At 37.8% G+C, this 12767-nt stretch overlaps 1 protein-coding gene across 3 annotated transcripts in view; it reads left to right on the top strand.

The window, feature by feature from the left end:
• Nucleotides 1-3058: 3058 nt before the first annotated feature.
• Nucleotides 3059-12767, top strand: part of WNT2B (Wnt family member 2B) — a 167300-nt gene continuing 157591 nt past the window's right edge. For 2 of the 3 annotated variants that reach the window (XM_088475450.1, XM_088475448.1), the window contains exon 1: nucleotides 3059-3986. In XM_088475450.1, the coding sequence (XP_088331576.1) occupies nucleotides 3802-3986 (185 nt within the window). In that variant the 5' untranslated portion in view covers nucleotides 3059-3801. Of the gene's footprint in view, nucleotides 3987-4427; nucleotides 4462-12767 lie in introns of those variants that run through there. The other variant, XM_088475451.1, reaches the window with a different exon arrangement.

Here is a 12767-nt window from a genome sequence, read left to right as displayed (position 1 = left end):
AAAAATACAGACCCAAAACCAAGACCAAAACACGCAAGGGCGATTTTGGCAAAACCAGATCCAAAACACGAAGGAGATACAGATCCAAAACCAAAACACGGGGGGTCGGTGCACATCCCTGGTCATTAATGGGGTTAATACTAGATATCCACATGACTTGCACCTCTAGACATTTAAGGGCTCTGTATGCTTTATTAGCATTTAAGGTTATACCATATCCACAGAGTACAATACAAGACACATTTCCTTATACTTTATGTACCCCCAGGGAATAAATAAATCTCATTATCAGCCAACAGTAACATCATTGTATAAATCATATAACAGTTTACAAATGACTTCCAGTAAAACCACAATAACATTTATTTTGGTGAAGACATATGGGTTGGTAAAAAAATAATAATTATATTCAGAATTAAACACACATGTACAGTAGAAATAAACAAAATACTGTGCAAAATAATATAACGACTAAAGCTGGCCACACATCTAACCAACTTTCATCCAGCTAAACAACTGTCCAACTTGTCTGTCCAACTAAACAGAGCATGGTAATGCTGATTCCTTATTGCCATCAGTTTTAAAATACAAAGGGGTCTATTCAGCAAGCACATTTTTACTTAAATCATGCAGAAATTAAAGTATCCCAGCTATGCAGGAACGGGTTAACAGAGAAGAGAAAAAATCAGTTATCTTTTCAGTTAATGCTCGACTCCTACAACATCGCACTGTAGAGAGAAAGCCATTGCTCTCTCCAGCGGTTTACGTTTTCTGCTAATCAGGTAGCAGGAAAGCGTTAAAAAAAATCTTTAAAGGCTTACCCTACATAATGCCACCTGAGAATGGCATTATATAGGGAAAATCCTTATTTCAACCAAAGACTACAGGGACAGATGGCTCTCGTCCAATCAGTCCCTGCAGATGGCTGAAGCTCCGCCCACTCCCCTCCTCTCATTCGATAATTACACTGTCAGTGTTCCCGACAATGTAAATACAAGGCTTTGTAAAAGTGTGTGTATATATATATATATATATATATATATATACACACACACACACATATATATATATATATATATATATATATAGTGTATAGATTTATATGTATTCTATATATATATATATATATATATATATATCCTGGAACTTGTCAGCATTGCCCCCTCCCCCACATGCTCCGTGGGAGCCAGAGGAGCATGTGGGGGAGGGAATAATAAGAACGACAAGTTCCGGGAAGTGCTACTGTATGTATATATATATATATATATATATGTGTATATATATATAGTGTACATATAAATATAAACACTATGTATATATACAGTACATATGTGTCCTCATCTTTGCTGCAGTCGCGTCAAAAAATACCCTCTCGGTGTACAAGTGTCCCGTGAAACTCTGCTTGCGCCTGTGTTTTTTTACACCAAAAATGCATCTAAATTGCAAAGCAACTAGGACACACCAGCAGATTGTACTGATTACTTTAGTATGCAACACTTGTATAACTGTGTTCGACTCTGAATCTGTATACGAAATGCTACAATGTAGGGCCGCAGATTTTTTCATTGCAGTTTGGTGTGCTTCATATACAGACTCAAGGGGCCTATCCATTACATGACTCCGACATTGTTCACAAAGTCGTGTAATGGATAGCCGGCAAGGACCAGCGATACGCGTGCACGCTGGGTCCTTGCTGACCCCAACTATCTACTGAACATGCCCTTCAACCTAATGATGCTCGTCAGGTTCGGCATGTTCAGAGATAGGAGAACGCCATTCAGTGCGAGCACTGCACCTCGGCGACCTGAAGGTCTGAACACTAGACGTTCAGTCTTTCAGGTCACCTAGTGCAGAGATTCTCAAACTCGGTCCTCAGGACCCCACACAGGTCACATTTTCCAGGTCACCTAGCAGGTGCACAGGTGTAATCATTACTCACTGGCACATTTTAAAAGATCCACAGATGGAGCTAATTATTTCACAATTGATTCTGTGAGGAGACATGGAAAACATGCATTGTTTGGGGTCCTGAGGACCGAGATTGAGAACCTGTGGCCTAGTGGATAGGCCCCTTGTGTTGCATACAGCTATACAAGTGTTGCATATCAAATTAATCGCACATTGCGACTTAGATACATTTTTGGGAAACAAAAACGTCTGACACTAGCAGAGTAGCACGGGACCTGGCAGCTCACTAACACTAGGCAAGTCACACTGCGCGGCATATTGAGGCTAGATGTATGAGGACACATCTGTATATACTATATATACAATGAGGATATAGGGTAATGCGCAGTGCAGGACATTCTTTTTGGACAATGGAAAGACTGCCTGCGGGAACTTCCCAGGACAGCGTGTTAATGCAACCACTGTCCCTAAAAAGAAGTTTGCTAAATAGCTGTGCAAAGCAATAAGGAAAAACAAGCATTTTGATGAGGTTGTCCGAAAATATTTGGGACAATATTGACACTGATGCTAAATAGAGCCCAAAGCGCCTGTCCGTCTTTAGTTTGTAACAAACAGTGCAGAAAGGCAAGAAAATATGATAAGGTACCATAAAGTAAGGTTTGAAAAATACATTTGGCAAATTTAATTTGTGCACTGCAATATATTTTAAACACTGTTGGTAAGTATTTTCATAAATGCTTAAACTGTATCTAAAATAAATAACATTCACTGATGTTTTTCATTCTCATAGGATTTATTATGGAAAAAGTTTTGGATGATACAGTGTAATCCATAAAGCTTCCCTGATAATAGTCTCTCATAATAATGAGCACTGGTTTAAAAAGAAAAGAAAATCTACTCCATAACATAAAAGGAACTCATGTCTTGAACAACAAATGTCTAATGAAGGGGTCAGCTTAACTGTTTCCAATGAGCCAGCCGTTTTTGTAGGAAATAGCATTTGTTGCAGTAATTATCTATTGCAAAGCTGAGAGCACTAAGACCATGCAGTGTCAGCTTAAACTCAGAGCACTGTCTATAACTCAATGCACGTGTCTTCCTCCTACTATCTGTGTGTCTGTATCACAGCAGCAGGTGGTGGTATACTTCTGCTGCTGCAACCCTCTGCAAAGGTAGCTTAGTCTATCCTCACCCAATGCAGAGACACTTTCACACTCAGGGGGAGTTTCAGAACACTCTGGGATCTGCTACCTCTCAAGTGAATCCAGGAATTCATCAAACTTCTCCCTGTCCAATGAGACCCAGAGACAGAGGCAAAGGAGCACGTCAGATCATCCCTGCCTGTCCTCCTCATCACAGCCTCCACAAGGAAGATCTCACCAGCAACATCCAGAGCCTCTGGGTTTCCCTTCTCCATCTCCAGAGACAGATATAGCAGCCAAGTTTTCTTCTCTGAGAATTTCTGCAGCATCCAATACTATACGTCTACTTTTGTTTCCAGCTACTTGTGAACTATCTGTGACATTTTTGCAGCTCCAATTCCCACAGCTACCTTTATTAAATTCATATTGTATTTCCTTTCTACAGAATTGGATTGTTCTATACAAAACCTGGCAAAGGAGGGTTACAGACACAACTGAAAGGACGATTTCATTAATTTATTTTTTAAAAGCAAATATGAATAATTTTAGGATAATGAAGATGAATAAAGACTTTTGGGGGAATTGAGGGGGCGTTTCTTCACTTTGTTGCTGCTATAATTATATTCCTTTGAGCTTGTCCTAAAAGAAATACTACCCCATGCAGTGAAGCACTTTCCTGCGAGATATTCTGGATTTCCAGGTATCCCGTTCTCCTGTCAGCAAAGCACTTTTGGGAGATAGACTAATAACTATGTTGGGTCTATCTCACCCTGGAGAACCCTTAAGAAGTCACCCTAAGATGTCCACGAGTCCAGGATTAAGGCACTGCCAAAGGACGATGCCGTCATCAGACAATGTTCAAACAAACTGTAGGATGTATATTGCGTACCTTTTAATACTTCTTATTCTGACCCCACGAGTGGACTCTTCCTGGTGGTAAGTGTCCCATCCTTTGCCTCCCTGACACGTGTACCTGTCATGTACTTACATGTATTTAACCAGTTAAAGGCATGCAAGAAAATGTAATTATTTTCCTGTTGCTGTTATTCTGAATACCTAGAGGGGATGAGATTTAAAAGATTACAGTTATGTAGTTGTTAACGTTTGTATTGAGAAAAAAAAAGTTATTTTTTTTACATTATTGTAATTACGGTAGTATTAGGCACTATACCTGCAATCCATCTCATAGCCTGTAATCCAAGCACATGACAATAAAGTCTTTGATAATAAAAAGATGTGGACAATTCTGAAACTTCAAAGGACCCTTACACTAAGTACAAACACTGTAGTGTGCTGGACCCTGCATTCTATCATCCACTCTAGCAGATATCTGTGGACATGGGGATACTTTCTAGTGTGAAGGCTTTGCAAGTATATTTTGGCTGTAACAATTATGTGGCGTAGAGATTTGGTAAGGCAGCTGTTTGTTTTAAAGCTGATCTACTGGCATTCTTCAAAACGTGTGACTTGTAATAAGGTATTCAAGACATGTTGTAAAGGAGTTAAACTGATACACTGCAATTTGTATATTGAACCCACTGATCTGCGGGCAAGATAAAAGCTAGACAATAAGATTGACCCTGCAGGGCTTAGCAAATTCCTTAAGTCCAGACATTAAAATATTCATGCTACATTCTGAACATAGCTGATTCCCATGGCCATTGCTGGCAGAATCACGGTGTATGAAATCAACTTGTAAATTGAAACTTTTATTAATTTATAATAATGTATTTTAATCAGTTCTGCTTCTTTACATGTAGATATATCTATACATATCTATCTATCTATCTATCTATCTATCTATCTATCTATCTATCTATCTATCACACATACGCCAAAACATATATACGGTATGACAAATATCTGAAGGAAAAAAAAATGTAATATGCATTTGTACTACTTACTAATTACATTGTCCTGCGCGTTTTCTTCTATCTCCTTATTGTATGTTAAAGGCTGATGTATGTCTAGAACATGACTTATACTAAGGAGACAGTATAAACAAGTAGTTGACATAAGCCCTCATTATTTAGACTTTCATAGTGTACTAAAGTGTACTTCCTGTTGCATTTTATTTTGTTTAAGTCTTTTTTTTTTTTTTTAAAGCCACTACTTTAGTTTGTGTTTTGGCATAAAACATTTGGCAAGCTGAGTGATTTTTTTTTTCTTGCTGAAAATCAGAAAATATTGACAAACTCAGCAGTCACAATGCAAGTAAACATAAAACCATCAGTTACTGAAACATTCAGTTGACTTGAGTCAGAACTGTTCAGAAGTAGTAGAAACTCTGTACAGTAGATCTTTCTCCAAGGTGTCATGTGATATTAATCTGTTATAGAAATTTCCAAATTTTTATAATTTTTTTTAATATCATATGGTTTTCATATGGAGAAAGAAACTATCAAGATGCATTAATTACTTTTACATTTGGGTCTCTTTCTTTAATTAAAATTTGTTCAACCACAAAAAAGTAAACAATAAGCAATCACACTGGAAAAGATTAATGAATTAATTATCTCCATATTCTCATAAATGAAAGTTGACTCATGTTCAGCAAAGTATGTATGTACTTTATGTGACCATAATTTCCAAATATTTTTATTGTACTCTATGAGCTAATTAGTCCAGTAGATCAGAAAGAAAAGTTTAAAAAAAAGACAAAAATGTGAAAAAAAAAATAGCTGTTTCTTGATACACACAATTGTTGCGTCATAGGTTTAGGTGATTATGGAAGATGTAGAACTAGGTAAAACGAATCTGTTTAACATCTCTTTACTGTGTGCCAGATAAGATATCTATTGTATACGCATCAGATTGATTGTTTTTATATTAAAATTATAATAAAAAAATGCTCAGGGCAATTTTCTCTGTATTGTCACATGGGTCAGTGTGATGTGTTAGACTCTGCAAACCCATTCGAGAGTTCCTTATTTTTATTGGACTATAGATGAATAAATAATCCACATATTTAATCAGAGCAGTCGTAAAATATATTACCAAAATACTGCTCAAGGCTGTTGGCCAAGAGCTTATACAAATCCTAGCCTGCCCTGCGCTACAGTATAAATGTGTAGCTGCAATTGTGTACACAGAGCTAATAATAATAGAACATTAATGGTCATCATTATAAGTTTGCTGCCTACCATAATGATATCTAAGGCATTGTGTCTCACAGATGCACTGTAAAACCACCTGGTGCAGGAAATGTCACCAACCTTCTCTTTTTCATTTCAAGTTTTACTTTTTGTTGCTTGCCCAACTTTCACTTTTTGAGAAATACTGGTATTATTAGTATTAACTGTAAATTGGACTGCAGTTGATAGTTTAAAAATTTAGAAGAGTGAATTTTACTTTGTGACCATATTTTGTATCAGCAATCAGCTACAGTACTCCTATAAAGTACAATGATTGTCTAATGTGTCAAATAAGGTTAGTAAAGTAAGGAAAGTAATAGTAGGTGTTACTGAGGTGTTTGGAATCTTTGGGCTCAATTCAATTCAACGCGAATTTAATAGCGTCAGGAAGAAGCTTCCAGATCTATTCAATTCAGCGCGCTGTTATGTCGGGGAATGCTCATTCTCACGCCTTAAATATGGTGTTTAGTCGCGAGAACTGGAATTCTCCGACTTAAGTGTCTTCCACGATGCTGTTTCCGCCGCGCTAAGGGCAGAAAACAGCAGTGCCCTAGTAATGTTGGATTTTTGCTCGCAGCACAGGCCTTCAGTCGGGCTTAACAGCGCACTGAATTGAATATCTCCGGGAGCGCCTTCCCAACGCTATTAAATTCGCGTTGAATTGAATTGAGCCCTTAGTTTGGAGAAGGTGATATAAATCTCTTTGGATGTGTTTTTTCTCTAGAAGGTGATGCTGGACAAGTGGACAATCTGCCTATCTCGTGACATAACTTTAGTCAGATGATTGCCTTACTCTGGACATCTACAGGGACATGTTAACTACTTAAGTCACTATATTGAGGATTTATCTAATACAGTGTACATTTACTATTTGTAAAGCCAGTTTTCATGATATTGAGGAATGATGCAGTAAAGCAAATATAATACATGCACAACGTAATATTTTTGGTGATAAAATACCACAAATTCAGGAAATAATGACCCACTCATAGCATATGTGGATGTTTGCTAAAAATACAAAACAGGTTATTAGTATTGCTCAGAGGCAGAAATCTGCAGTAAAATCATAACAGCCAATAAGCAATTAGCTTATATCTGTCTAGTGTAAGTTAGACAATGAGAGCAAATGTCTAATTGATTGCTATACAGGTGCACCTTTGAGCAGTTTGCAAATAATACTTGCTTGTTTTTAGCAAATGTAATTTTATTTTAGTCACTAACCTTCCCCATGTCTTCTAGGGGTACCTAGTGGCTAGTCATGTAAGCCTGTTATATTGGCGTAAGACCATACTAGGTAAGGATTCATAAATGCCATATCTGTATATATCAATAATGTGTGTATATATATATATATATATATATATATATATAATGTCCTCGCACTTTCCAGGATATTCCTACTTTCTGCCATAGGAAAACTTTGCTTGGAATGCTTAAAAAGTTGTATGACTGATTTTGACATGACCATTAGTCAACATCAGGAATTGATTGAGCTTGGTTTTCAAATAATGTAGAATCTTGATGTATCCTTGATAAACAGAGATAGTAGGAATAGGTTTCTTAAAATTATAACTACTACCTCAATATGCCAAAGACCATACAACAGGTGTTACCATAATTCTCTGTCTTGGCATTCTCAACTGCTCAATTCACTGCTATGTTTGGCAACCTGCCCACCAATTGAAAGCCTGTTCAATAACATGGCTCCATGTATGTATTCTGGTTTAAATACTGAAATCCCCAGTTTTACAATAAACTGGTGTTGGGATTGTATGCGCAGGGTTAATCAGTCTCCAGTAGCATCATGAGTGGTTTGGAAAATGCTGCATAACAGTGGCTGATTAAAAACCATATTGGGGCCTGGATCATGATTTACCATCAGCTGTCTGCATTCCTTTATTACTGTTCTAGTATTTTGCTTCTCTCCCATTGGTACACATCACCCATACACTGGACGGCACAGAAGCTGTATGGAAGCTGATTCTGCTATATCACACATAAAGAGGTGCTTACACTAGATGCAGATTGATCTGCTGTAGAACCTCTCTTAGTTCGTCTTTAGTAAATTTCTACAAGTATATATATCCCTGCAGCAAATGGAGAACTTTATAGCATAGTCTACCAACACTGCATACACATTGTTACATCAAGCAGTAGGTACACTTTACCTGTTTGCCTGCATTTGACACCTACAACTTAGAACAACAAAGCATGCAGAGTTGCCTCTTTATGGTTCTTTTTGTATAAGACACAAGTAACATAACACAAGTTGGATTTTGATTTTTTAAGATAGCATCATGTCAAGGGGAAATCCCTGTTTTCGCAAGGATTGCAGTGTAATGTTGATATTGGCTGTGTTATTGCGGGTTGTTAACAAGGTCCTACAGTTTGTTTCTGTGCAGGGACAAAGGATTTGTCAGATGATTTATAAGTAATGTCTAATGTACTCTGAACATTTTCAGTTGCATCTAAACTACCGAAACAACATGATGGTCTTATGCTGGCTAAACAGTTACAATATCCTTCTTTCTCATAACAGAACTGATGGATGACCCCCTTTACAACTGCAAAGCATAATAACATTTTTATAAAAACTACTTCCCACTAATCTTTATAATCCAGTCAACAGGACTCTGCATTCTAGGATTCTGTGTTAAAAAGGAAAGTTCAAACTATTATTCTTTTATCTCGTCCAACAGTCAATAATAACGGGGTTGGTAACTTTTTTTTTTATAATCTGTCTTTTGAGGTAAATTTAATCAATTTATCTTCTTGTAAATGGGAATTGCAGCTGAAATTATCAATTCAGTTTGAAAAGATATTCGTCGGAGCTCTGAAATCCTCTTACCTTCCATATTTGTGATAACATTCATAATTATAGGTGAGCGGTTCGGTTTTGGCTCAGATCTTCCTGCTAAGTTTGGATCTCAGAATGAGGCAAAACGTCATCTATCATGGACATTTGTGCCTAGATGTTTGTGAAAGATTAAATTTTGTCTCGTTCTGAGATATATATATATATATATATATATATATATAATCACAAGTCAGGGGTTACACTCCAGGATTTGTTAATTGAAGAAAATACTGCAATTGACTTGCAACGTTTCAGTTTACTGGCAAATTATCATCAGACATCAGGCATCTTGCCTGATGACGATATGCCTTAAACTGAAACTTTGCAGTATTTTCTTCACTGTACAAATCCCGGAGTGCCATTGGAGTTGTGAGTATTATATATATATATATATATATATATATATATATATATATATATATATATACATATACAATCAGGTCCATAAATATTGGGACATTGACAGAATTTTCAGATTTTGGCCTCTATTCACCACCACAATGGTTTTGAAATGAAACAAACAAGATGTGCTTTAACTGCAGACTTTCAGATTTAATTTGAGGGTAATTACATCCAAATCGGGTGAACGGTGTAGGAATTACAACAGTTTCAATATGTGCCTCCCACTTTTTAAGGGGCCAAAAGTAATGGGACTATCAACTCAAAAGCTATTTCATGGACAGGTGTCGGCTATTCCCTCGTTGTTTCATTATCAATTAAGCAGGTAAAAGGTCTGGAGTTGATTCTAGGTGTGACATTTGCATTTGAAATCAGTTGCTGTCAACTCTCAATATGAGATCCAAAGAGCTGTCACTATCAGTGAATCAAGCCATCATTAGGCTGAAAAATCAAAACAACCCCATCAGAGAGATAGCAAAAACATTAGGTGTGGCCAAATCAACTGTTTGGAACATTCTTAAAAAGAAAGAACGCATCGGAGAGTTCAGCAACACCAAAAGACCTGGAAGACCGCGGAAAACAACTGTGGTGGATGACAAAATAATTATTTCCCTGGTGAAGAAAAACCCCTTCACAACAGTTGGCCAAATCAAGAACACTCTCCAGGAGGTAGGTGTATATGTGTCAAAGTCAACAATCAAGGGAAGACTTCACAAGAGTGAATATAGAGGGTTCACCACAAGATGCAAACCATTGGTGAGCAACAAAAACAGGAAGACCAGATTAGTTTGCCAAACAACATCTAAAAAAGCCATTTTAGTTCTGGAACAACATCCTATGGACAGATGAGGCAAAGATCAACTTGTACCAGAGTGATGGGAAGAGAAGAGAAGGAAAGGAACTGCTCATGATTCAAAACATACCACCTCATCAGTGAAGCATGGTGGTGGTAGTGTCATGGCGTGGGAATGTATGGCTGCCATTGGAACTGGTTCCCTTGTATTTTTTGATGATGTGACTGCTGACAAAAGCAGCAGAGTGAATTCTGAAGTGTTTCGGGCAATATTATATGCTCATATTCAGTCAAATGCTTCAGAACTTATTGGACGGCGCTTCACAGTGCAGATGGACAATGACCCGAAGCATACTGCAAAAGCAACCTAAGAGTTTTTTAAGGCTAAAAAGTGGAATGTTATGCAATGGCCAAGTCAATCCCCTGACCTGAATCCATTTGAGCATGCATTTCACTTGATGAAGACAAAACTGAAGGGAAAATGCCCCAAGAACAAGCAGGAACTGAAGACATTTGCAGTAGAGGCCTGGCAGAGCATCACCAGGGATGAAACCCAGCGTCTGGTGATGTCTATGCGTTCCAGACTTCAGGCTGTAATTGCCTGCAAAGGATTTGCAACAAAGTATTAAAAAGTGAAAGTTTGATTTAGGATTGTTTAGTTTGTCCCATTACTTTGGGCCCCTTAAAAAGTGGGAGGCACATATAGAAACCATTGTAATTCCTACACCGTTCACCTGATTTGGATGTAATTACCCTCAAATTAAATCTGAAAGTCTGCAGTTAAAGCACATCTTGTTTGTTTCATTTCAAAGCCATTGTGGTGGTGAATAGAGGCCAAAATCTGAAAATTCTGTCAATGTCCCAATATTTATGCACCTGACTGTATATACTAGCTGGGGTACACCTGCAGCCTTTATTTGTTTACATTGTCCGCGGCCTTAACCCTATTCCATTGATTCTGTCAATGTCCCAATATTTATGGACCTGATTGTATATATACACTGTATATATATATATATATATATACATATATATATATATATATATATATATAGTACCAGTCAAAAGTTTGGACACACCTTCTCATTCAGTGGTTTTTGTTTCAACATAGTAGATTAATACTGAAGATATCACAACTATGAAAGAACACATATGGAATTATGTTGTAAACAAAAAGTGTTAAACAATCAAAATATGTTTTATATTTTAGATTCCTCAAAGTAGCCCGCTTTTACTTGGATGACAGCTTTGTACACTCTTGGCATTCTCTCAATCAGCTTCATGAGGTAGTCTCCTGGAATGGTTTTGAATTAACAGGTGTGCCTTGTCAAGAGTCAATCTGTGGAATAACTTGCCTCCTTAATGTGTTTGAGACCATCAGTTGTGTTGTGCAGAAGTAGGGTTGGTACACAGTGGACACCACTATTTGACTACTGTTGTAATCCATATTATGGCACCAACCACTCAACACAGTAAAGAGAAATTACAGTCCATCATTACTTTAAGACATAAAGGTCAGTCGATACGGAAAATTTCAAGAGCTTTGAATGTATCCTCAAGTGCAGTTGCAAAAACCATCAAACGCTACAATGAAACTGGCTCTCATGAGGACCGCCCCAGGAAAGGAAGACCTCTGCTGCAGAGGATAAGTTCATTAGAGTTACCAGCCTCAGAAACCGCTACTTAACAGCACCTCAGATTAGAGACCACATAAAGTCTTCACAGAGTTCAAGTAGCAAACAAATCTCAACTACAACTGTTCAGAGGAGACTGCATGAATCAGGCCTTCATGGTCGTATTGCTGCGAAGAAGCCACTACTGAGTATGAACAACAGGAAGAAGAGAATTGTTTGGGCCAAGAAACACAAGGAATGGACATTAGATAGTGGAAATCTGTACTTTGGTCTGATGAGTCCAAATTTGAGATTTTTGGTTCCAACCGCCGTGTCTTTGTGAGACACAGAGAAGGTGAGCGGATGGTTTCTGCATGTGTGGTTCCCACTGTGAAGCATGGAGGCGTGATGGTATGGGGTTGCTTTGCTGGTGACACTGTTGGTGATTTATTCAAAATTCAAGGCACACTTAACCAGCATGGCTACCATAGCATTCTGCAGTGCCATGCCATCCCATCTGGTTTGCGCTTACTGGGACCATCATTTGTTTTTCAACAAGACAATGACCACAAGCACAGCTCCAGGCTATGTAAGAACTACTTGACCAAGAAGGAAAGTGATGGGGTGCTGCGTCAGATGACCTGGCCTCCACAATCACCCGACCTAAACTAAATTGAGCTGGTTTGGGAAGAGTTGGCCCGCAGAGTGAAGGAAAAGCAGCCAACAAGTGCTCAGCACCTCTGGGAACTCCTTCAAAACTGTTGGAAAACCATTCCAGGAGACTACCTCATGAAGCTGATTGAGAGAATGCCAAGAGTGTGCAAAGCTGTCATCCAAGCAAAAGGGGGCTAATTTGAGGAATCTAAAATATAAAACATATTTTGATTTGTTTAACACTTTTTGTTTACAACGTAATTCCAT

Source organism: Taudactylus pleione, unplaced genomic scaffold (assembly GCF_031769625.1).
Source record: "Taudactylus pleione unplaced genomic scaffold, aTauple2 ptg000172l, whole genome shotgun sequence".
In the NCBI taxonomy this organism is placed as follows: domain Eukaryota; kingdom Metazoa; phylum Chordata; class Amphibia; order Anura; family Myobatrachidae; genus Taudactylus; species Taudactylus pleione.
The sequence above is the reverse complement of the archived record's forward strand: the minus strand, read 5'-3'. Positions and strand labels throughout refer to the sequence as shown.